General features: G+C 50.9%; 1 protein-coding gene across 1 annotated transcript in view; it reads left to right on the top strand.

The window, feature by feature from the left end:
- LOC137519275 (fucolectin-like) overlaps positions 1 to 20,039 on the top strand; it is a 52,607-nt gene extending 32,568 nt beyond the window's left edge. The window contains exon 4 of the mRNA XM_068238185.1: positions 19,772 to 20,039. Within this exon, the coding sequence (XP_068094286.1) occupies positions 19,772 to 19,967 (196 nt within the window). The 3' untranslated portion in view covers positions 19,968 to 20,039. The remainder of the gene's footprint in view (positions 1 to 19,771) is intronic.
- Positions 20,040 to 26,412: the final 6,373 nt, after the last annotated feature.

The following is a 26,412-nucleotide window of genomic DNA, read 5'->3' as shown; positions in this document are numbered from 1 at the left end:
CAGCTTACATGTTTCAAAGTAATAGATTCTATTATTTAGGGTTTTACAATAACTATTTCTGTATTGATCATTAATATTTAGATTAATAATATCTGTGTGTAATAATTATGTGCATTTATAATTACTGCAGTAATGTAAGTTTAACTTGCTTCTCTGTCTTCACACAGAAGCCTCTTTAAATGTCATGGCCACGCACTAGCATAAACAAGAATGCTCTGACTTTTTGTAACTAGAATAATCTTATAGGCCTCACAGCCTGGAATATGCTATGTCACAGAGCAATATAAAGTACTCTAACTTTTCACTTCACCATGAAATTTTGCATAGAACATTAAAGCTTAACCCTCCTGGCGGTTTGCAAAAAAATCGCCAGGGGGCAGCAAATCTTTTTTTTTTAATTTTTTTTTTTTTTCATGTAGCGAGACAAAGTCTCGCTACATGATAGCCGCTGCTCAGCGGCATCCCCCCAGCCCCTCCGATCGCCGCCGGTGATCGGAGATCCGGAGATCCCGTTCAAAGAACGGGATCTCCCGGAGGGCTTCCCCCGTCGCCATGGCGACGGGGCGGGATGACGTCACCGACGTCATCGACGTCGTGACGTCAAAGGGGATTCCGATCCACCCCATAGAGCTGCCTGGCACTGATTGGCCAGGCAGCGCACGGGGTCTGGGGGGGGGGGGGCAGCTGCGGCGCGATGGATAGCGGCGGATCGGCGGGTAGCGGCGGCGATCGGGCACTGCACGCAGCTAGCAAAGTGCTAGCTGCGTGCAGCAAAAAAAAAATTATGCAAATCTGCCCAGCGGGGCCTGAGCGGTGCCTTCCGGCGGCTTACCCCGAGCTCAGCTCGGGCTTACCGCCAGGAAGGTTAAACCATACACTTATGACAGCTTTTTCCTGCATAAATAAAACCGCTAGAATTCTGACACTGGGAGGAGGAGACGAGATGCATGTCATGTGATCGGGAGCCAGAGGGGGCAGCATAGAGTGAGAGGCTGCTGGGAGGAGGAGGAGATGCATGTCATGTGATCAGGAGCCAGAGGGGGCAGCATAGAGCGAGAGGCTGCAGGGAGGAGGAGATGAGATGCATGTCATGTGATCAGGAGCCAGAGGGGGCAGCATAGAGCGAGAGGCTGCTGGGAGGAGGAGGAGATGAGATGCATGTCATGTGATCAGGAGCCAGAGGGGGCAGCATAGAGTGAGAGGCTGCTGGGAGGAGGAGGAGATGAGATGCATGTCATGTGATCGGGAGCCAGAGGGGGCAGCATAGAGTGAGAGGCTGCTGGGAGGAGGAGGAGATGCATGTCATGTGATCAGGAGCCAGAGGGGGCAGCATAGAGCGAGAGGCTGCAGGGAGGAGGAGATGAGATGCATGTCATGTGATCAGGAGCCAGAGGGGGCAGCATAGAGCGAGAGGCTGCTGGGAGGAGGAGGAGATGAGATGCATGTCATGTGATCAGGAGCCAGAGGGGGCAGCATAGAGCGAGAGGCTGCTGGAAGGAGTAGGAGATGCATGTCATGTGATCGGGAGCCAGAGGGGGCAGCATAGAGTGAGAGGCTGCTGGGAGGAGGAGGAGATGAGATGCATGTCATGTGATCAGGAGCCAGAGGGGGCAGCATAGAGCGAGAGGCTGCTGGGAGGAGGAGGAGATGAGATGCATGTCATGTGATCAGGAGCCAGAGGGGGCAGCATAGAGTGAGAGGCTGCTGGGAGGAGGAGATGAGATGCATGTCATGTGATCGGGAGCCAGAGGGGGCAGCATAGAGTGAGAGGCTGCTGGGAGGAGGAGGAGATGAGATGCATGTCATGTGATCAGGAGCCAGAGGGGGCAGCATAGAGCGAGAGGCTGCTGGGAGGAGGAGGAGATGAGATGCATGTCATGTGATCGGGAGCCAGAGGGGGCAGCATAGAGTGAGAAGCTGCTGGGAGGAGGAGGAGATGAGATGCATGTCATGTGATCAGGAGCCATAGGGGGCAGCATAGAGAGAGGTTGCTGGGAGGAGTAGGAGATGAGATGCATGTCATGTGATCAGGAGCCAAAGGGGGCAGCATAGAGTGAGAGGCTGCTGGGGGGAGGAGGAGATGAGATGCATGTCATGTGATCAGGAGCCAGAGGGGGCAGCATAGAGCCAGAGGCTGCTGGGAGGAGGAGGAGATGAGATGCATGTCATGTGATCAGGAGCCAGAGGGGACAGCATAGAGTGAGAGGCTGCTGGGAGGAGGAGATGAGATGCATGTCATTTGATCAGGAGCCAGAGGGGGCAGCATAGAGCGAGAGGCTGCTGGGAGGAGGAGGAGATGAGATGCATGTCATGTAATCGGGAGCCAGAGGGGGCAGCATAGAGGGAGAGGCTGCTGGGAGGAGGAGGAGATGAGATGCATGTCATGTAATCGGGAGCCAGAGGGGGCAGCATAGAGGGAGAGGCTGCTGGGAGGAGGAGGAGATGAGATGCATGTCCTGTGATCAGGAGCTAGAGGGGGCAGCATAGAGCCAGAGGCTGCTGGGAGGAGGAGGAGATGAGATGCATGTCGTGATCAGGAGCCAGAGGGAGCAGCATAGAGTGAGAGGCTGCTGGGAGGAGGAGATGAGATGCATGTCATGTGATTAGGAGCCATAGGGGGCAGCATAGAGGGAGAGGCTGCTGGGAGGAGGAGGAGATGAGATGCATGTCATGTGATCAGGAGCCAGAGGGGGCAGCATAGAGCCAGAGGCTGCTGGGAGGAGGAGGAGATGAGATGCATGTCATGTGATCAGGAGCCAGAGGGGGCAGCATAGAGCGAGAGGCTGCTGGGAGGAGGAGGAGATGAGATGCATGTCATGTAATCGGGAGCCAGAGGGGGCAGCATAGAGGAAGAGGCTGCTGGGAGGAGGAGGAGATGAGATGCATGTCATGTGATCAGGAGCCAGAGGGGGCAGCATAGAGTGAGAGGCTGCTGGGAGGAGGAGATGAGATGCATGTCATGTGATCAGGAGCCAGAGGGGGCAGCATAGAGGGAGAGGCTGCTGGGAGGAGGAGATGAGATGCATGTCATGTGATCAGGAGCCAGAGGGGGCAGCATAGAGCCAGAGGCTGCTGGGAGGAGGAGGAGATGAGATGCATGTCATGTGATCAGGAGCCAGAGGGGGCAGCATAGAGCGAGAGGCTGCTGGGAGGAGGAGGAGATGAGATGCATGTCATGTGATCGGGAGCCAGAGGAGGCAGCAAAGAGCGAGAGGCTGCTGGGAGGAGGAGGAGATGAGATGCATGTCATGTGATCAGGAGCCAGAGGGGGCAGTATAGAGTGAGAGGCTGCTGGGAGGAGGAGGAGATGAGATGCATGTCATGTGATCAGGAGCCAGAGGAGGCAGCATAGAGTGAGAGGCTGCAGGGAGGAGATGCATGTCATGTGACTGGGTGCCAGAGGAGGCAGCATAGAGTGAGAGGCTGCTGGGAGGAGGAGATGAGATGCATGTCATGTGATCAGGAGCCAGAGGAGGCAGCATAGAGAGAGAGGCTGCTGGGAGGAGGAGGAGATGAGATGCATGTCGTGATCAGGAGCCAGAGGGGGCAGCATAGAGTGAGAGGCTGCTGGGAGGAGGAGATGAGATGCATGTCATGTGATTAGGAGCCATAGGGGGCAGCATAGAGGGAGAGGCTGCTGGGAGGAGGAGATGAGATGCATGTCATGTGATTAGGAGCCATAGGGGGCAGCATAGAGGGAGAGGCTGCTGGGAGGAGGAGGAGATGAGATGCATGTCATGTGATCAGGAGCCAGAGGGGGCAGCATAGAGCCAGAGGCTGCTGGGAGGAGGAGGAGATGAGATGCATGTCATGTGATCAGGAGCCAGAGGGGGCAGCATAGAGCGAGAGGCTGCTGGGAGGAGGAGGAGATGAGATGCATGTCATGTAATCGGGAGCCAGAGGGGGCAGCATAGAGGGAGAGGCTGCTGGGAGGAGGAGGAGATGAGATGCATGTCATGTGATCAGGAGCCAGAGGGGGCAGCATAGAGTGAGAGGCTGCTGGGAGGAGGAGATGAGATGCATGTCATGTGATCAGGAGCCAGAGGGGGCAGCATAGAGGGAGAGGCTGCTGAGAGGAGGAGATGAGATGCATGTCATGTGATCAGGAGCCAGAGGGGGCAGCATAGAGCCAGAGGCTGCTGGGAGGAGGAGGAGATGAGATGCATGTCATGTGATCAGGAGCCAGAGGGGGCAGCATAGAGCGAGAGGCTGCTGGGAGGAGGAGGAGATGAGATGCATGTCATGTGATCGGGAGCCAGAGGAGGCAGCATAGAGCGAGAGGCTGCTGGGAGGAGGAGGAGATGAGATGCATGTCATGTGATCAGGAGCCAGAGGGGGCAGTATAGAGTGAGAGGCTGCTGGGAGGAGGAGGAGATGAGATGCATGTCATGTGATCAGGAGCCAGAGGAGGCAGCATAGAGTGAGAGGCTGCAGGGAGGAGATGCATGTCATGTGACTGGGTGCCAGAGGAGGCAGCATAGAGTGAGAGGCTGCTGGGAGGAGGAGATGAGATGCATGTCATGTGATCAGGAGCCAGAGGAGGCAGCATAGAGAGAGAGGCTGCTGGGAGGAGGAGGAGATGAGATGCATGTCATGTGATCAGGAGCCAGAGGGGGCAGCATAGAGCGAGAGGCTGCTGGGAGGAGGAGGAGATGAGATGCATGTCATGTGATCGGGAGCCAGAGGAGGCAGCATAGAGCGAGAGGCTGCTGGGAGGAGGAGGAGATGAGATGCATGTCATGTGATCAGGAGCCAGAGGGGGCAGTATAGAGTGAGAGGCTGCTGGGAGGAGGAGGAGATGAGATGCATGTCATGTGATCAGGAGCCAGAGGAGGCAGCATAGAGTGAGAGGCTGCAGGGAGGAGATGCATGTCATGTGACTGGGTGCCAGAGGAGGCAGCATAGAGTGAGAGGCTGCTGGGAGGAGGAGATGAGATGCATGTCATGTGATCAGGAGCCAGAGGAGGCAGCATAGAGAGAGAGGCTGCTGGGAGGAGGAGGAGATGAGATGCATGTCATGTGATCAGGAGCCAGAGGGGGCAGCATAGAGTGAGAGGCTGCTGGGAGGAGGAGATGAGATGCATGTCATGTGATCAGGAGCCAGAGGGGGCAGCATAGAGTGAGAGGCTGCTGGGAGGAGGAGGAGACCAGATGCATGTCATGTGATCAGGAGCCAGAGGGGGCAGTATAGAGCGAGAGGCTGCTGGGAGGAGGAGGAGATGAGATACATGTCATGTGATCAGGAGCCAGGGGGGGGGGCAGCATAGAGCCAGAGGCAGCTGGGAGGAGGAGATGCATGTCATGTGATCAGGAGCCAGGGGGGGCAGCATAGAGTGAGAGGCTGCTGGGAGGAGGAGGAGATGAGATGCATGTCATGTGATCAGGAGCCAGAGGGGGCAGCATAGAGGGAGAGGCTGCTGGGAGGAGGAGGAGTTGAGATGCATGTCATGTGATCAGGAGCCAGAGGGGGCAGCATAGAGCCAGAGGCTGCTGGGAGGAGGAGGAGATGAGATGCATGTCATGTGATCAGGAGCCAGAGGGGGCAGCATAGAGTGAGAGGCTGCTGGGAGGAGGAGATGAGATGCATGTCATGTGATCAGGAGCCAGAGGGGGCAGCATAGAGTGAGAGGCTGCTGGGAGGAGGAGATGAGATGCATGTCATGTGATCAGGAGCCAGAGGGGGCAGCATAGGGTGAGAGGCTGCTAGGAGGAGGAGGAGATGAGATGCATGTCATGTGAGCAGCATAGAGTGAGAGGCAGCTGGGAGGAGGAGGAGATGCATGTCATGTGATCAGGAGCCAGAGGGGGCAGCATAGAGTGAGAGGCTGCTGGGAGGAGGAGGAGATGAGATGCATGTCATGTGATCAGGAGCCAGAGGGGGCAGCATAGAGCGAGAGGCTGCTGGGAGGAGGAGACAAGATGTATGTCATGTGATCGGGAGCCAGAGGGGGCAGCATAGAGCAAGAGGCTGCTGGGAGGAGCAGATGAGATGCATGTCATGTGATCGGAAACCAGAGGGGGCAGCATAGAGCGAGAGGCTGCTGGGAGGAGGAGGAGATGAGATGCATGTCATGTGATCGGAAACCAGAGGGGGCAGCATAGAGTGAGAGGCTGCTGGGAGGAGGAGAAGATGAGATGCATGTCATGTGACTGGGTGCCAGAGGAGGCAGCATAGAGTGAGAGGCAGCTGGGAGGAGGAGGAGATGAGATGCATGTTATGTGATCAGGAGCCAGAGGGGGCAGCATAGAGTGAGAGGCTGCTGGGAGGAGGAGGAGGAGATGCATGTCATGTGATCAGGAGCCAGAGGGGGCAGCATAGAGCGAGAGGCTGCTTGGAGGAGGAGAAGATGAGATGCATGTCATGTGACTGGATGCCAGAGGGGGCAGCATAGAGTGAGAGGCTGCTGGGAGGAGGAGGAGATGAGATGCATGTTATGTGATCAGGAGCCAGAGGGGGCAGCATAGAGGGAGAGGCTGCTGGGAGGAGGAGTAGAGTTGGGCCGAACGGTTCGCCTGCGAACGGTTCCATGCGAACTTCCGTGGTTCGCGTTCGCGTCCCGCAGGCGAACCTTTGCGGAAGTTCGGTTCGCCCCATAATGCACATGGAGGGTCAACTTTGACCCTCTACATCACAGTCAGCAGGCCCAGTGTAGCCAATTAGGCTACACTAGCCCCTGGAGCCCCACCCCCCCTTATATAAGGCAGGCAGCGGCGGCCATTACGGTCACTCGTGTGCTGCCTGCGTTAGTGAGAGTAGGGCGAGCTGCTGCAGACTGTCTCTCAGGGAAAGATTAGTTAGGCTTAACTTGTTCCTGTCTGGCTGCATACCTGTGCTGTGAACCCACCACTGCATACCTGTGCTGTGAACTCACCACTGCATACCTGTGCTGTGAACCCACCACTGCATACCTGTGCTGTGAACCCACCACTGCATACCTGTGCTGTGAACCCACCACTGCATACCTGTGCTGTGAACCCACCACTGCATACCTGTGCTGTGAACCCACCACTGCATACCTGTGCTGTGAACCCACCACTGCATACCTGTGCTGTGAACCCACCACTGCATACCTGTTCTGTTCAGTGGACCCGCCACTGTATACCTGTTCATTGAACCCACCACTGCATACCTGTGCTGTGAACCCACCACTGCATACCTGTTCTGTGAACCCACCACTGCATACCTGTGCTGTGAACCCACCACTGCATACCTGTGCTGTGAACCCACCACTGCATACCTGTGCTGTGAACCCACCACTGCATACCTGTGCTGTGAACCCACCACTGCATACCTGTTCTGTTCAGTGGACCCGCCACTGTATACCTGTTCATAAAACCCACCACTGCATACCTGTGCTGTGAACCCACCACTGCATACCTGTTCTGTGAACCCACCACTGCATACCTGTTCAGTGAACCCGCCACTGCATACCTGTTCTGTTCAGTGGACCCGCCACTGTATACCTGTGCTGTGAACCCACCACTGCATACCTGTTCTGTTCAGTGGACCCGCCACTGTATACCTGTTCATTGAACCCACCACTGCATACCTGTGCTGTGAACCCACCACTGCATACCTGTTCTGTGAACCCGCCACTGTATACCTGTTCTGTTTAGTGAACCCGCCACTGCATACCTGTTCTGTTCAGTGGACCCGCCACTGTATACCTGTTCAGTGAACCCGCCACTGCATACCTGTTGTGTTCAGTGAACCTGCCACTGCATACCTGTTCTGTTCAGTGGACCCGCCACTGCATACCTGTTCTGTGAACCCGCCACTGTATACCTGTTCTGTTTAGTGAACCCGCCACTGCATACCTGTTCTGTTCAGTGGACCCGCCACTGCATACCTGTTCTGTGAACCCGCCACTGTATACCTGTTCTGTTTAGTGAACCCACCACTGCATACCTGTGCTGTGAAGCCACCACTGCATACCTGTTCTGTTTAGTGGACCCGCCACTGTATACCTGTTCAGTGAACCCGCCACTGCATACCTGTTGTGTTCAGTGAACCTGCCACTGCATACCTGTTCTGTTCAGTGGACCCGCCACTGTATACCTGTGCTGTGAACCCACCACTGCATACCTGTTCTGTTCAGTGGACCCGCCACTGTATACCTGTTCAGTGAACCCGCCACTGCATACCTGTTGTGTTCAGTGAACCTGCCACTGCATACCTGTTCTGTTCAGTGGACCCGCCACTGTATACCTGTGCTGTGAACCCACCACTGTATACCTGTTCTGTTTAGTGAACCCGCCACTGCATACCTGTTCTGTTCAGTGGACCTGCCACTGCATACCTGTTCTGTGAACCCGCCACTGTATACCTGTTCTGTTTAGTGAACCCACCACTGCATACCTGTGCTGTGAACCCACCACTGCATACCTGTTCTGTTCAGTGGACCCGCCACTGTATACCTGTTCAGTGAACCCGCCACTGCATACCTGTTGTGTTCAGTGAACCTGCCACTGCATACCTGTTCTGTTCAGTGGACCCGCCACTGTATACCTGTGCTGTGAACCCACCACTGCATACCTGTTCTGTTCAGTGGACCCGCCACTGCATACCTGTTCTGTGAACCCGCCACTGTATACCTGTTCTGTTTAGTGAACCCACCACTGCATACCTGTGCTGTGAACCCACCACTGCATACCTGTTCTGTTCAGTGGACCCGCCACTGTATACCTGTTCAGTGAACCCGCCACTGCATACCTGTTGTGTTCAGTGAACCTGCCACTGCATACCTGTTCTGTTCAGTGGACCCGCCACTGCATACCTGTTCTTTGAACCCGCCACTGTATACCTGTTCTGTTTAGTGAACCCGCCACTGCATACCTGTTTTGTTCAGTGGACCCGCCACTGTATACCTGTTCAGTGAACCCGCCACTGCATACCTGTTGTGTTCAGTGAACCTGCCACTGCATACCTGTTCTGTTCAGTGGACCCGCCACTGCATACCTGTCCAGTGAACCCACCGCATCAGTGCGCATACCTGTGCAGTTAAGTGAACCCACCTACCTACGTGAGTGCACACAGTGTGATATACCACTCCGTGCATACCCGATATGGACAAAACAGGTAGAGGAAGAGGTAGTGCCAGAGCCAGAGGAAGGCCACCCGGCAGGTCTGCGCGAGGTCGTGTAAATGTAATTTCGTGTGGACCTGGCCCACAGTACAGTGCTCGGAAGAAGGCACGTCCCATCACCTCCCAAGATTGTCAGGACGTGGTTGAGTATTTAGCGACACAGAACACCTCATCTTGCTCAGCCACCAGCGCTACTACTAGCACCACTTCCGCTGCATTTGACACTTCGCAAGAATTATTTAGTGTTGAAATCACTGATGCACAGCCATTGTTGTTACAGCCAGATGAATTTTCACCAGCTAATATGTCTGAGTTACGCGGCAACACTATGGATGTAACGTGTCAGGAGGATGAAGGACCTACTGATGGTGCAAGTTTGGATTTGTCTGAGGCAAGCGAAGCTGGGCAGGATGACTACGATGATGACGGTAATAGGGATCCTCTGTATGTTCCCAATAGAGGAGATGAAGAGGGGGACAGTTCAGAGGGGGAGTCAGAGAGTAGTAGGAGGAGAGAAGTTGCTGAAAGAAGCTGGGGCAGCTCTTCGTCAGAAACAGCTGGTGGCAGAGTCCGGCACCATGTATCGCCACCTATGTACAGCCAGCCAACTTGCCCTTCAGCATCAGCTGCTGAGGTCCCTATAGTGCCCACATCCCAGGGTGGCTCAGCGGTGTGGAAATGTTTTAATGTGTGTGCCTCAGATCGGACCAAAGCCATCTGTTCGCTCTGCCAACAAAAATTGAGCCGTGGAAAGGCCAACACTCACGTAGGGACAAGTGCCTTACGAAGGCACCTGGAGAAAAGGCACAAACAGCAATGGGATGGCCACCTGAGCAAAAGCAGCAGCAGCACACAAAAGCAAAGCCACCCTCCTTCTCCTCTTCCTCCTCCATCAGGTGCATTATCTGCTTCTGCCGCTTTCTCCCTTCCACCTTCACAGGCACCCTCCTCCACTCCGCCTCTGCCCTTGAGCGGTTCCTGCTCCTCTGCCCACAGCAGCAGTCAGGTGTCCGTGAAGGAAATGTTTGAGCGGAAGAAGCCAATTTCGGCCAGTCACCCCCTTGCCCGGCGTCTGACAGCTGGCGTGGCGGAACTGTTAGCTCGCCAGCTGTTACCATACCGGCTGGTGGACTCTGAGGCCTTCCGTAAATTTGTGGCCATCGGGACACCGCAGTGGAAGATGCCAGGCCGCACTTATTTTTCGAGAAAGGCCATACCCCAACTGCACCGTGAAGTTGAGAGGCAAGTGGTGTCATCTCTTGCGAAGAGCGTTGGGTCAAGGGTACACCTGACCACGGATGGCTGGTCTGCCAAGCACGGGCAGGGCCGCTACATTACCTACACAGCCCATTGGGTGAACCTGGTGGTGAACGATGGCAAGCAGGGCGCAGCGGACCAAATTGTGACACCTCCACGGCTTGCAGGCAGGCCTCCTGCCACCTCCTCTCCTCCTGCTACATGCTCTTCGCTGTCCTCCTCCTCCTTGGCTGAGTGGCAGTTCTCCTCTCCAGCTACACAGCCCCAGCTCCGCAGGGCCTATGCTGCATGCCAGGTACAACGCTGTCACGCCATCTTAGACATGTCTTGTCTCAAAGCGGAGAGTCACACTGGAGCAGCTCTCCTGGCTGCTCTTAAGAAACAGGTGGATGAGTGGCTGACCCCGCACCACCTGGAGATAGGCAACGTGATGTGCGACAACGGCAGCAATCTGCTTGCCGCTTTGCATATGGGGAAGCTGACACACATACCCTGCATGGCACATGTCATGAATCTAGTGGTTCAAAGATTTGTGGCAAAGTACCCTGGCTTAGCGAATGTCCTGAAGCAGGCCAGGAAGTTCTGTGGGCATTTGAGGCGGTCTTACACAGCCATGGCACGCTTTGCGGAAATTCAGCGCAAAAACAATATGCCGGTGAGACGCCTCATTTGCGATAGCCCGACTCGCTGGAACTCGACCCTGCTCATGTTCTCCCGCCTGCTAGAACAGAAGAAAGCCGTGACCCACTACCTCTACAACTACAGTAGAATGAAACAGTCTGGGAAGATGGGGATGTTCTGGCCCGACAACTGGACACTGATGGAAAATGCATGCAGGCTCATGCGGCCGTTTGAGGAGGTGACCAACCTGGTGAGCCGCAGTGAGGGCACCATCAGCGACTTAATTCCCTACGCTTACTTCTTGGAGCGTGCTGTGCGTAGAGTGGCGGATGAAGCTGTGAATGAGCGTGACCAGGAACCGTTACGGCAGGAACAGGCATGGGACCAATTTTCATCAGACCCAGCTGTTTCCTCAACACCTGCGGCAGCACAGAGGGGGGAGGAGGAGGAAGAAGAGAAGTCGTGTGCAGAAGATGAGTCAGACTCAGAGGATGATGAGCAAGGTGTTTCTTTGGGGGAGGAGGAGGAGGAGGAGGAGGGGACAGCGGCAGGAGAACAACCTCAGCAGGCATCGCAAGGGGCTTGTGCTGCTCAACCTTCCCGTGGTATTCTTCGCGGCTGGGGGGAGGAGGTTGACTTACCTGACGTCACTGAGGAAGAGCAAGAGGAGATGGAGGGTACTGGATCCGACTTTGTGCAGATGTCGTCTTTTATGCTGTCCTGCCTGTTGAGGGACCCCCGTATAAAAAACCTCAAGGGGAATGAGCTGTACTGGGTGGCCACACTACTAGACACTCGGTACAGGCACAAAGTGGCGGACCTGTTACCAACTCACCGGAAGGTGGAAAGGATGCAGCACATGCAGAACCAGCTGTCAACTATGCTTTACAATGCCTTTAAGGGTGATGTGACGGCACAACGCCAGCAAGGTACCACTGCCACTAATCCTCCTCCCGTGTCCACGCAGTCAAAGACAGGACGCTCCAGCGATCTCATGGTGATGTCGGACATGCGGACGTTCTTTAGTCCAACGCCTCGCCGTAGCCCTTCCGGATCCACCCTCCACCAACGCCTGGAACGGCAGGTAGCCGACTACCTGGCCTTAAGTGTGGATGTAGACACTGCTGTGAACAGCGATGAGGAACCCTTGAACTACTGGTTGCGCAGGCTTGACCTGTGGCCAGAGCTGTCCCAATTTGCCATCCAACTTCTCTCCTGCCCTGTCGCAAGCGTCCTGTCAGAAAGGACCTTCAGCGCAGCTGGAGGCATTGTCACAGAGAAGAGAAGTCGCCTAAGTCACAAAAGTGTTAAGTACCTCACCTTTATCAAAATGAATGAGGCATGGATCCCGGAGGGCTGCTGCCCGCCCCAAGACTAAGTCAGTCCCCGCACACACAGCATCTCTGCCTGCACGCCGTGTGACTGGCTGCCTGGCCTGCCCCAAGAAGACTAAGTCGCTCCCAGTCCCTCCACACAGCATGTCTGCCTGCAGGCCGCTTGACTACCTTCTCCGCCACCACCAACAGGGTCCGGGACTCCAGGCGGATTGCTGAATTTTTTAGGCTGCTGCTAGCAGCGGCCGCTGTAATAATTTTTCTGGTGCGTGTACATGACTGCCTAATTTTTCTGGCTGCACTGCGGGCAGCTGCAACAACAAAAGAAAAGGCATGTACATGCGCCCATTCCCCTTCGTGATCATTACCTTGCCGTGGTGAAGGGGCTTGCGTATCACAATGAAGCAATGACTGGCGCCTAGATGAGTGTCTCGGGGGGCACACCCACGATAATAAGGTCGTTGCCTCATTGTGGTCAGACCAAATTTGATCAGCTGGACAGTTACTGTTCTGTCATTCAGCTACATCAGCCAGGTGACCATATGGGCTGTAAAGCCACCAAAACCTGCACTCTCGCCATGGTGCGCACCAGTCCAGCACGGCCGTCACTACACAAACAGCTGTTTGCGGTGCGTTACACGGTGAGTTTGGTGTGTCAGTGTGAAGCAGTACCTTAATTACACTACCTGATTGATGTATACACATGCAAGATGTTTGAAAGCACTTTAGGCCTGTCATTTAGCATTCAATGTGATTTCTGCCCTTAAAACGCTGCTTTGCGTCAAATCCAGATTTTTCCCGGGGACTTTTGGCATGTATCCCACTCCGCCATGCCCCCCTCCAGGTGTTAGACCCCTTGAAACATCTTTTCCATCACTTTTGTGGCCAGCATAATTATTTTTTTTTTCAAAGTTCGCATCCCCATTGAAGTCTATTGCGGTTCGCGAACTTTAACGCAAACCGAACCTTCCGCGGAAGTTCGCGAACCTAAAATCGGAGGTTCGGCCCAACTCTAAGGAGGAGGAGATGAGATGCATATCATGTGATCGGGAGCCAGAGAGGGCAGCATAGAGTGAGAGGCTGCTGGGAGGAGGAGATGAGATGCATGTCATGTGATCAGGAGCCAGAGGGGGCAGCATAGAGTGAGAGGCTGCTGGGAGGAGGAGGAGATGAGATGCATGTCATGTGACTGGGTGCCAGAGGGGGCAGCATAGAGTGAGAGGCTGCTGGGAGGAGGAGGAGATGAGATGCATGTCATGTGATCGGAAACCAGAGGGGGCAGCATAGAGCGAGAGGCTGCTGGGAGGAGGAGGAGATGAGATGCATGTCATGTGACTGGGTGCCAGAGGAGGCAGCATAGAGTGAGAGGCAGCTGGGAGGAGGAGGAGATAAGGTGCATGTTATGTAATCAGGAGCCAGAGGGGGCAGCATAGAGTGAGAGGCTGCTGGGAGGAGGAGGAGGAGGAGATGCATGTCATGTGATCAGGAGCCAGAGGGGGCAGCATAGAGCGAGAGGCTGCTGAGAGGAGGAGAAGATGAGATGCATGTCATGTGATCGGAAACCAGAGGGGGCAGCATAGAGCGAGAGGCTGCTGGGAGGAGGAGGAGATGAGATGCATGTCATGTGACTGGGTGCCAGAGGAGGCAGCATAGAGTGAGAGGCAGCTGGGAGGAGGAGGAGATGAGATGCATGTTATGTGATCAGGAGCCAGAGGGGGCAGCATAGAGTGAGAGGCTGCTGGGAGGAGGAGGAGATGCATGTCATGTGATCAGGAGCCAGAGGGGGCAGCATAGAGCGAGAGGCTGCTGAGAGGAGGAGAAGATGAGATGCATGTCATGTGACTGGATGCCAGAGGGGGCAGCATAGAGTGAGAGGCTGCTGGGAGGAGGAGGAGATGAGATGCATGTTATGTGATCAGGAGCAAGAGGGGGCAGCATAGAGCGAGAGGCTGCTGGGAGGAGATGCATGTCATGTGACTGGGTGCCAGAGGGGGCAGCATAGAGTGAGAGGCTGCTGGGAGGAGGAGGAGGAGATGAGATGCATGTCATGTGACTGGGTGCCAGAGGGGGTAGCATAGAGCAAGGGGCAGCTGGGAGGAGATGAGATGCATGTCATGTGACTGGGTGCCAGAGGGGGCAGCATAGAGCAAGGGGCAGCTGGGAGGAGATGAGATGCATGTCATGTGACTGGATGCCAGAGGGGGCAGCATAGAGTGAGAGGCTGCTGGGAGGAGGAGGAGACGAGATGCATGTCATGTGATCAGGAGCCAGAGGGGGCAGCATAGAGTGAGAGGCTGCTGGGAGTAGGAGGAGATGAGATGCATGTCATGTGATCAGGAGCCAGAGGGGGCAGCATAGAGTGAGAGGCTGCTGGGAGGAGGAGGAGATGAGATGCATGTCATGTGATCAGGAGACAGAGGGGGCAGCATAGAGTGAGAGGCTGCTGGGAGGAGGAGGAGATGAGATGCATGTCATGTGATCAGGAGACAGAGGGAGCAGCATAGAGTGAGAGGCTGCTGGGAGGAGGAGGAGATGAGATGCATGTCATGTGATCAGGAGCCAGAGGGGGCAGCATAGAGTGAGAGGCTGCTGGGAGGAGGAGGAGATGAGATGCATGTCATGTGATCAGGAGACAGAGGGGGCAGCATAGAGTGAGAGGCTGCTGGGAGGAGGAGGAGACCAGACACACAAATATTACATTACTCTCTGCACTACTATGCAGGGTGGGAGGAAGGAAGAGCCCCCATAGCCCCCCATAAATGCAGATACACTGGTGGCAACTTGAATTGGGTCAATAATACACTTAAAATAGAAAGAATTTACAAGATATCAAACTTTTAATTCAAATTACTCGTCTCACCTATAAATTATAGACTTCTAACTAACGAGGATAGGGCGCTCAGAGTATATTTAACTATATTACTTTTATTAATCAGCTTATTAGAAAAACCTACAGATAACAATGTTACAATATCAAATTCCCCCCTAAAACCAAAAAGAAGCATAATAATAAGGGCATATAATAGTTTTCATTGGAGGGCACTCCTGTTTCCTGAGATCGATGTATGTTTGTGTACACATCTGCTTCAGGCCCAGAGATGACAAAGATTAGATTGCCTCTATGTATTGTGGCTGAAGAACCAATAAGCTGCAGTCCTAGTGTAACATGTCACCCTGTATGCCAGTCACAGGCATGCCTCTATGCACAATGCATGTACGCATTCATTACAGGCCTATATATCAGGGCCAAACCTCAATCAGTGTGCTATAATGGCCGTTGGCCTTTAAACTCACGTGACCGGCATCAACAGATCTGCACTGCAGCAGGGCGCTTTCACCAGTGGGATGCGACAAACGCGACAGAAACCCCCGTGCTGCCCTCCTACTTTAAAATGTGCCCCTTTTGGTGCCTGTGCAGGAATTCTTTACCAGTTGGTGTCCATGGCTGTCTCTGTCTCCACACACTGTCTCCACACTGTCTCCACACACTGTCTCCACACACTGTCTCCACACACTGTCTCCACACTGTCTCCACACACTGTCTCCACACTGTCTCCACACTGTCTCCACACACTGTCTCCACACTGTCTCCACACACTGTCTCCACACTGTCTCCACACACTGTCTCCACACTGTCTCCACACACTTCCTCACACACAACGTGGTTGCGGGCATAATGGACATGGGGCGCATGTGTGTGCAGAGACAGTGCCGGACCCCAGCAGGTAAAGTATTCATGCACAGGCACCAGGGGTTACACCTTCATTTGGGGGGGGGGGGGCGCGGTGACATTAGGACGTGTAGAATTTTCATGCGATAATCAATCAGGAACTAGCCTACGGTTTATGGCGGCCAACAGAGCTCTTTCCAATCAGATTCCATCTAATGCTCAACACACACCATACAATCTTGGTTGTACAGATTTACCAAATCTATGTAGTATAAGGGCCAACAGATTGAAAATACCTTGAATGACTGATTGGATAAGCTCTTATACTGGTCCACGCTCCTCCACCAAAATTGCCCCTCTTGCTGCTGGTGTGGCTTCCTCTATAGGATCCAGATGCTTCCCTCTTCTCAATTCACTTCGGCTCAGTGCTGCTCAGATACCCCTTTTCAAAATTGGGATTAGATCCCCAGATATCCGATCCAAATCAGATATCCGACCCCCAGTATCCAGGATATCCAGGCACATTCGGATATCTGGATAGAAAACCCTGATGTGGCCTTTAAATTGCTTTAAAAACTTTTTTTAGGGTAAATGAGGCATGTAGCATCATTATTTAAAGGGGAACACTAATTGATGATGTGGGGACTTAAAATCCCCCCCCCCCAAAAAAAAAATGGCTGTCAATTAACATTAGGCCTAGGTTCCAGACAGCGGTCGTGCAGCCCACATTGTGTCCAAAGTCCAACCGCACAACTGGGACAGCACAGTTATCAGCCAAGACACCTCCAAAAAATTACGCAGCACTTGTGTTTTGGGTTAAATATATAGGTGGTATCAGCACAGCAGAAGTGGCCTGAGGCACCCTGGTGGTGTGAGCAGCACAGGCAGCAGGAGCAGGGCAGTGCAGCAGCAGCAGGTGTAACGTCTGCCAGGAGCATGCCGGACGTGGCACTTGGCAGTGGCACTTGGCATGTGACACATAGCACTTTGCACTTGGCGCGTGCCATGTGCAAAGTGCCCCGTGCAATGTGCCACGTGGAAAGTGCCATGTGCAAACACGTGCAAAGTGCTAAGTGCAAAGTGCCACGTGCAAAGTGCAAAGTGCCACATGCAAACACCTGCAAAGTGCAAAGTGGCAAGTGCAAAGTGCCACGTGCAAACACGTGCAAACACGTGCAAAGTGCCACGTGCAAAGTGCCACGTGCAAAGTGCCACGTGCAAAGTGCCTTGTGCAATCACGTGCAAAGTGCAAACACGTGCAAAGTGCCACATGCAAAGTGCCACGTGCAAGTGCAAAGAGCCATATGCAAACACATGCAAAATGCAAAGTGCCACATGCAAATTGCCACGTGCAAAGTGGCATGTGCAAACACGTGCAAAGTGCAAAGTGCCTCTTGCAAACACGTGCAAAGCGCAAAGTGCCACGCGCAAAGTGCCACGTGCAAAGTGCACGTGCAAAGTGCCACATGGCACTTTGCACTTTGCAAGTTGCACTTTGCACATGTTTGCACGTGGCCCTTTGCACTTTGCACGTGTTTGCACGTGGCACTTTGCTCGTGGCACTTTGCATGTGTTTGCACGTGGCACTTTGCACTTGTTTGAACGTGGAACTTTGCACTTTGCATGTGTTTGCATGTGGCACTTTGCACATGGCACTTTGCATGTGTTTGCACATGGCACTTTGTACTTTGCACGTGTTTGCACGTGGCACTTTGCACTTGGCACTTGGCACTTTGCACGTGGCACTTTGTACGTGTTTGCCCGTGGCAATTTGCATTTTGCACATGTTTGCACATGGCACTTTGCACGTGGCACTTTGCACGTGGCACTTTGCACTTGTTTGAACGTGGCACTTTGCACTTTGCATGTGTTTGCATGTGGCACTTTGCACATGGCACTTTGCACTTTGCACCTGTTTGCACGTGGCACTTTGCACTTTGCATGTGTTTGCACATGGCACTTTGCACGTGACACTTTGCACGTTACACTTTGCACTTTGCACATATTTGCAAGTGGCACATGGCACATTGCACGTGTTTGCACGTGGCACTTTTCACTTGCCAAGTGCCACGTGCCACCTGCCACGTGCCAAGTGCAAAGTGTAACGTGCCAAGTGCAAAGTGCCACGTGCCAAGTGCCAGTCAGACAGCAGAGGAGCGGACACTAACTGTCACACTGGCACTGCTCAGCAGCACAGCAGTTCTGTAGTAAGCTAACACAGTAGTACTACTACTCTAACAACTACTAGAACTGACTGCAGTACTTCAGTACTAACTACACAATTGCACAGTAATGCTATTCCTTAATCCCTAACCTAACCTATACTGTAGCTAGCTAAGGCTAATAGCTAGCCAGCAGGCAGCAGCTGGCCTGGTCTGTGCACAGCACACACACAGACACATGCCTGCAGCACTGGAGCACACACTCTGACTGTCACACAATGAAATCAAGCTAATTAAAGATTTAACAATAGTGTACTGATAGTGAAGGGGTTAATCACTGAACAGCTTTAGGTTTACACTGTATACACACTTGCTAGGCCAACAGCACTGGAGCATGTCTCTCAGTGAGCATTCACGAGCAAGGGACGCCAGTTCTTATCATGGCAGCCCTTATTATTATACAGGGGGGCTGGCCAGGGTTCCCCTCTGTGATTGGTTGTGACTTGAGAGCTTCTGCTGGGAGCCCTCTGATTGGCTCCAGGACATCCTGGACATTATACAATATCTCAATAGTCAGATATCTGCCGGATATCCGCGGTATCCGCATTGTCCAGCCAACTATCCGCAGATAGCTATCCGGATTTGGGCCCAGGTATCCGGAATCCGAATCCAGTCGGATAGCTGAAGAAAGGTTGGATATCCGGGTTTCCCGGATATCTGGATTCCGGATGAGCACCCCTGCCTCGGCTACATTTTAAAGCCAACCAATTTTGCTTTCACTTAACCACCCTGGCGTTCTGATAAGATCGCCAGGGAGGCTGCGGGAGGGTTTTTTTTTAATAAAAAAAAAACTATGTCATGCAGCCAACTGAAAGTTGGCTGCATGAAAGCCCACTAGAGGGCGCTCCGGAGGCGTTCTTCCGATCGCCTCTGGCGCCCAGAATAAACAAGGAAGGCCGCAATGAGCGGCCTTCCTTGTTTTGCTTAGATCGTCGCCATAGCGACGAGCGGAGTGACGTCATCAACGTCAGCCGACGTCCTGACGTCAGCCGCCTCCGATCCAGCCCTTAGCGCTGGCCGGAACTTTTTGTTCCGGCTACGCTGGGCTCAGGCGGCTAGGGGGACCCTCTTTCGCCACTGCTCGCGGCGGATCACCGCAGAGCGGCGGCGATCAGGTAGCACACGCGGCTGGCAAAGTGCCAGCTGCGTGTGCTGCTCTTTATTTGAAGCAAATCGGCCCAGCAGGGCCTGAGCGGCAGCCTCCGGCGGTGATGGACGAGCTGAGCTCGTCCATACCGCCAGGCTGGTATTGTCCACATTGCTGGACCAGCCTGCAGCCACACAAGAGGGCAGTAATTGTAGACAGTGCATTACCATATGGGGCCACTAAAGCCCCTCAATGTACAACAGCTGAGCGATTCCCTCACTGACCTCTCTCACCGTATTACCATTCTCTGCCGCCGGTACGTGTCGCTGGGACCATGGTGGGCATTTTATAGGATATTAGAATGCCTATGTCTGACACGCTATAAAATGTCTGAGTGAACTTACTCTAGATTTGACTATGAACAAGAGGCAGTGTGGGTAACAAATGTCAGTTACATTTACCTTTTCCTTCTGGCCTTTGTGTCCCCTCTGCAGATGCGGTAAGATCTCCAGCACTCCCGATGTCACCACCACCTTCTGCTGTACCGGGATGGAGGGTCAGTACGTCAGTGTGGTGATTCCGGGCCGCAAAGAGTGGTTGCATTTGTGTGAGGTGGAGGTCTATGGTGCTCCCTCCACTCCGGAGAATAAGGACAACCAGGGGAATCAGGAGAATCATGTCTGCTGGTAATCTTCTGAAATTCATCACCGCACTCAAATTATAAAACATCCAAGAGTCAAAAATAAAGAATTACAATATAAACATGTGTGTTGTGTTTTCCTTGTTTACACATTATTATTATAATTGTTGATGTATATAGCGCCAGCGTCTTCCGTGGCGCTGTACAATAAATAGCATACAAGGTATAACAAAACAGATTGTACAATACAACACTTGATACAAGACAAGAGGGTATAACAGCTAATACAAAGAACAAATTAACTACGTTTTTACAAAAGGTGGGGGGTATTTAAACCCATTACACAGCATTGTGAGGCAAAAGGGGAAGAGACAGTGGCGTAGCTAAGGAGCTATGGGCCCCCGATGCAAATTTTACAATGGGGCCCCCAAGCACTCTATACATAACAAATGATACGGCGCACCAAAACCTGCTAAGGATAACCACAGTGTCAGAGCTGCATGTAGGGGATGGGGAACAGTTTGTTAATGATTACTACTATTCAAGGCATCTATAGAAGTGATTATTATGAGCACAGGACCAATAGAGAGCTAATACTGTGGTTGAGTGAGGGCCCTATGGGGACCCCTCTGGTCCAAGGGCCCCGATGCGGTCCCAACCTCTGCAACCCCTATTGCTACACCACTAGGAAGCGAGCCCTGGCCAAAAGGCCTTGTAGTCTAAACATTTAAGGTGTAGGACAGAAGGTAAAGGGAAGCTGTGTGTGGAGTGGTAGAATGGTGGTCAGTGGGCGGGGTCCTAGGTAGGAGAGTATGCTTGCCTGAAAGAGGTGAGTTTTCAGATTGTTCCTAAAAAGAGTAAGTGTGGATGAAATGGTGGATGTGTTGTGGGAGAGTGTTCCAGAGGAGGGGAGAGGATCGAGAGAAGTCTTGCAAGCAGAACTGGGACGTGGTGATCAGGGAAGAAGACAGAAGGATAACATTAGCAGACCGGAGATTGCGCGTAGGATGGTATCTGGAAATAAGTTGATTAAGATAGGAAGGGGCTATGTTATGGAGAGCTCAAGCCTTCAATTTTGACCAATTTTACCACCTTTGCAAGAATGAGAATTTTCCAAGCATCTTGTAAATTGAGAAGGGCAGGCAGACACTGGGGACTAGAAGATTGATGGGTGGGCAAAGATCATTGTTGATGTTTGGGGGAGATTTAAAAGCATCAAATGTGGGTGGGTAAAACTAACCATGCACCATGTGCTTTTTACAAAGAGGGGCAGAGAGGCTACATAGTCCCAACAATGTCCCTTTTCATAAAAAGTCATATTCTGCAAAAAGCAGAGGCATCACTAGGGGTTGGTGTCACCCAGTGCGGAAACTGATTGTAAGGAGCTTACTTGTGTCTGCTGGTGATAGAGCCGAGATCCGGGCTGAAGCTGTAACATCCGGGTCTCGGCGCTTGTTCCCTGCTGATGACGCGCAGGCCACACATCCTGATTCCTGACAGGCGGAGGGCGCGTTCTCAGTACGCCCTCCGCAAAGGTAAACAATAGTCAGCTGACTGCGGTCAGCTGACAGCGCGGTGTCAGCTGATGTTACAACTGACATCTAGGTAGGTTACCGCTGTGGGTTCTGATTGGATGTGATTGTTGTATTTAAACTTCCTGAAAGCTCCCAGTCACCGCTCGTGATAAGCATAGCTGTGGCTAGTTGCTGGGTGCGCATCTCTGAATCCTGATCGCTGAGTTGTTGTCTGACCCTTGGCTTGTTACTGACCATTCTTGTTTGCTGCCTGGACCGACCTCTGCCTGTTACCTGGATACTCTTGCTTGCTGCCTGGACCAACATCTGCCTGTTATCTGGATACTCTTGCTTGCTGCCTGGACTGACCCTTGCCTACTTCCTGGACTGTGTACTACCACTTGCTCCCATTGTGGGCCTCATCCTCATATCAGGTATCTACATTCTTGAATTTGTGAACTGTAGTGATACTAGCTTCACACACCATATAATATGGGTAAATAATGGGGAGTGTGCAGAAAGAACCCAAATAATACACATATAAACTAATAAGGACAAGAAGTTCCCTAAATAACCGCACCACTCAACCAATATATCCAAAAGTATTAATCTGCTTTATTAAACACAAAACGCAATATAAAAACACTTAAAACCATCAAAAGAGGGGCACTCTACAATATGCACCAAATAAGGTACATTGTGCAAATACATGTTATGCCTACACAGTATAAATGTGAAAAGATATTATTATATAATCAAGAGTAGTAAGATGAAATAAATAAAATACATCCCCAAGGTAAGCAGACAGCCAAAGGTGCATAAGTGTAAATATCAGAGGATGGGATAATCTGAAAGAGCCATCCACAGTAATGAAATGCAGGATAGTCACAAACCAAGATAAAGTGCACAAAAGAGGTGTCAGGTAGAGAAAAGAGCTGGAGCTTACCGGGGGGTAAGGCAACAAGGCATAGGAGAGACGTGCCCCACGCTGGCCATCCCGATTCGCTGCCTATAATGCGCAGCTTTGTCTGGGCATAAGGACCTAAGTGTTTGCCGGCGCTTTATTAGCACAAGGACCTAGGTGGGCGGAAACAAGGGAAACCCTATTCCTCAAGTGAGTGTGCGCGGCCGCGCACAATGAGGAGGCGGAAGCGGCGTCATAGGACGCCGCACCACTTCCTCTGCCTAGGTAAAGGGATACTGGGAAATGTATTTGCCGGGGAAAGTTGATAGGACCAAAAAGGCCCGATTAATAAAGAAAAATCATAAATCTGAGCAAGACGCCCCAATAAATAATAAGAGGACTCATCCTACTATAAATGGAAATAAAGAAAAATAATGAAGAAAAAATATATATGAAAAATAAACAAATAGAACTACAACCTAAAACGCAGTACAGTTAAAGGAATACTATCAATACCCAAGTGTTATAAATTGACAATGTACAAATAATGTCTAAGTAGCTGTGTAAACATCTTCCTGTTTTTAATGTTAAATATCAGAGGCAAAAGCTTTAAAGGGGCACCACAGCGAAAAACAGTAAAAAATTTAAATTTGTGCAAACATATACAAATAAGAAGTACATTTTTTCCAGAGTAAAATGAGCCATAAATTACTTTTCTCCTATGTTGCTGTCACTTACAGTAGGTTGTAGAAATCTGACAGAAGTGACAGGTTTTGGACTAGTCCATCTCTTTAAAGGGGATTCTCAGGGATATATTTATTTTTAAAAGCACTTAGTGAATGGCATTTGCTCTGTCCAACTGCCAAAAAACTGTGTAGTGAGCAGGGAAGCTGGCCAGCATCATTGTATAAATCATTTTTAGGGAATATCTTTATAAAGAATAAAAGCCTTGCTAAGAATCCCCTATGAAGAGATGGACTAGTCAAAAACTTGTCACTTCTGTCAGATTTCTACTGCATACTGCAAGTGACAGCAACATAGGAGAAAAGTAATTTATGGCTCCTTTTACTCTTATTTGTCTATGTTTGCACATATTTTAAATTTTACAATTTTTCGCCATAGTGCCCCTTTAATTAACTGTGTGTAGGATTTAGCTCTATTAGGACAAATCACTTGCAAAGGGGTGTCTGTTTCAATGCACAGCCAGTATTGTGTTTTGCATATCAGACTACAGAGTATTTTTCCCTGAAAGCCAAAAAAAATATATGAAAAGCTGTACTGTCACAGACAATTACATTTCCTCTGCTCTCTTGCAGACAGCTCAGAAACATGCAGCTTCTTCTGAGAGCTCTCTCACACACAGTTACACAGAGATAACTACACTGTGAGGGAAACTCCCCTCCCCTCATTAACTCTCCCATCAGAAATGAGCAGACAGTAGTCAGTTCAGAGTGAATGGAATTTGTTACAGTAACCAGTTCGGCCTATCTGGACGAGCTTCCTCATCCAGATAGGCACTGCTGCTCCCGCCGCATGGTGCGCGCACCTGTCGCCCGCCGCTAGCCCCCCGATCAGTGAATGGGAATATAATTCCCATTCACCGATCTAACTTCCCCGCAGAAATACCGACGCTTTCTCTCCAGAGAGCGCAATATTTCTGCCCCCAGGAAACTTCTCCTCTGCATTTTAGTTCCTGGATGCGAGCTTGTTCGCATCCAGGACTTTTCTCACTGTCGCCATCTTGTGGCCAAATAGTAAACTGCACCAACATACATTTTTAAACAAACAATTATATTACTTTACATTTAAAATTAGCAGTTTCCCTCCCACACCAAAAATTACCCACACACATTTTTTGTAAAAAAAAAAAAAAAAATACAATAAAAAAAAAAACAACAACATAAATAGTTACCCAAGGGTCTGAACTTTTTAAATATGCATGTCAAGAGAGTATGTTATTATATTATTTAAAATTATAAGCTTATAAATAGTGATGGACGCAAATTGAAAAAATGCACCTTTATTTCTAAATAAAATATCGGCGCCATAAATTGTGATAGGGACATCATTTAAATGGTGTAATAGCCGGGACAAATGGGCAAATAAAATACATGAGTTTTAATTACAGTAGCGTATATTAATTTCAAACTATAATGGCCAAAAACTGAGAAATAATGAATTTTTTTCATTTCCTTTTTAATCTTCCTGTTAAAATGGATTTAGAAAAAAATAATTCTTAGCAAAATGTACTACCCAAAGAAAGCCTAATTAGTGGTGGAAAAAACAAGATATAGATCACTTCATTGTGATAAGTAGCAATAAAGTTATAGGCGAATGAATGGGAGGTGAACGTTGCTCGGATGCATGAGGTTTTCAGACTGCGGTGCTGAACTGGGTAAACAATAGAGATAAGCAAGTGAAATGTATACATCATTATTTACCAGCACTTCAGCAACTCTCTCAAACTCAGGTTAAAAAACACATGTTAATCGATAGTATCCCTTTAAACATTAGAAAGGTAGAAGACATACATGTCACCATCTAATGGCCAAAATACAAATTACAACACTGCAATAAGAACATTATATTATTAAACGTAGCAGTCGTAATAGGATCGAATTGTAGGATTCAAAAGGGAATCTAGAAGAGGCATATCTGAACCGTCTGTGGCTGTAATTAAACTGTGCAGGGATCTCAAGTCGCCAGAACAAACTGTATATAATAAATATCGATCTAAAAGAAACAGACACGGCTGATCAAAAGATTTTCAAATGTCACACACATTTTATTATATATACATAATGGGCCATCCATAAAACAGAATTTTTTCACTCCATAGTTTGTACAGTGTGAACACACAACAAACAGCCCTAAAACAGGGAGGTGCATTCAGAATGGCAAAATTAATGGCAGTGCAGGCGTCACAACATACTGTAAGAATCCGCAATGTGGAAAAAGGGGGGCATGGGACTATTCACCAATCCCAGCCATAAAGAGGACCTTAAATACCCATATAGGCAGTGGCGTAGCTAAGGAGCTGTGGGCCCTGATGCAAGTTTTACAATGGGGCCCCCAAGCACTCTATAAATATCAATTGATACGGCTCACCAAAACCTGCCAATGGCAGCTACAGTGTCAGAGGTGCAAGAACAGGATGGGGAACAGTTTGTTAATGATTACCACTATTCAAAGCATTTATAGAAGTGATTATTATGTGCACAGGACCAATAGAGAGCTAATACTGTAGTTGAGGGAGTGCCCTCCGGGGCCCCTCTGGCTCAAGGGCCCCGATGCGGTCGCAACCTCTGCAACCCCTATTGCTACGCCCCTGCATATAGGATCCGTGAACAGAATCAAGATCGATGGACCCACTCACCAAGGGTTCTAATCGATCAACACACGTGATCAGTGTAAAAAACCTAAAAATGAGAAATCCTCAAATAAACCTACCGGCGATCTCGACCCCAAGTCCTAGATCCATTTTGTTTCATGTCTTAGAAGTGATGATACAATACTACCGCCCCTGGAAGACAAAATAAGACGTTTTAAACCACAGACAGTCCAACCAGTTGTGAGGTCCCCATGTACCTTCAAAGCATGATCTGCAAATGGGGTTAGGGGTTTACCTTTTTCACCTTCGCGGAAGGTTCGGTTCGCGTAAAAGTTCGCGTACCACAATAGACTTCAATGGGGAGGCGAACTTTGAAAACTGGAAAAAAAACTGGAAAAAATTAGTACTGCTTCACACTGACACACCAAACTCACCGCGCAACGCACTGCAAACAGCTGTTTGCCTAGTGACGGACGTGCTGGACTGGTGCGCAACATGGCTAGAGTGCAGGCCGTGGCGGTTTTCCAGCCCATATGGTCGCCGGACTGTGGTAGCTCAATGATAGAACAACAGTGACTGTCCAGCTGATCAAATTTGGTCTGACCACAATGAAGCAACGACCTTATTATCTTTTGTGTCCCACCCCCACCCGAGACACTCATATAGCCGGCGGTTATTGCTTCATTGTGATACGCAAGCCCCTTCACCGCGGCAAGGTAATGATCATGAAGGGGAATGGGCACATG

The sequence above is a fragment of the Hyperolius riggenbachi genome, chromosome 5, assembly GCF_040937935.1.
Source record: "Hyperolius riggenbachi isolate aHypRig1 chromosome 5, aHypRig1.pri, whole genome shotgun sequence".
Classification (NCBI taxonomy): Eukaryota; Metazoa; Chordata; class Amphibia; order Anura; family Hyperoliidae; genus Hyperolius; species Hyperolius riggenbachi.
The sequence above is the reverse complement of the archived record's forward strand: the minus strand, read 5'-3'. Positions and strand labels throughout refer to the sequence as shown.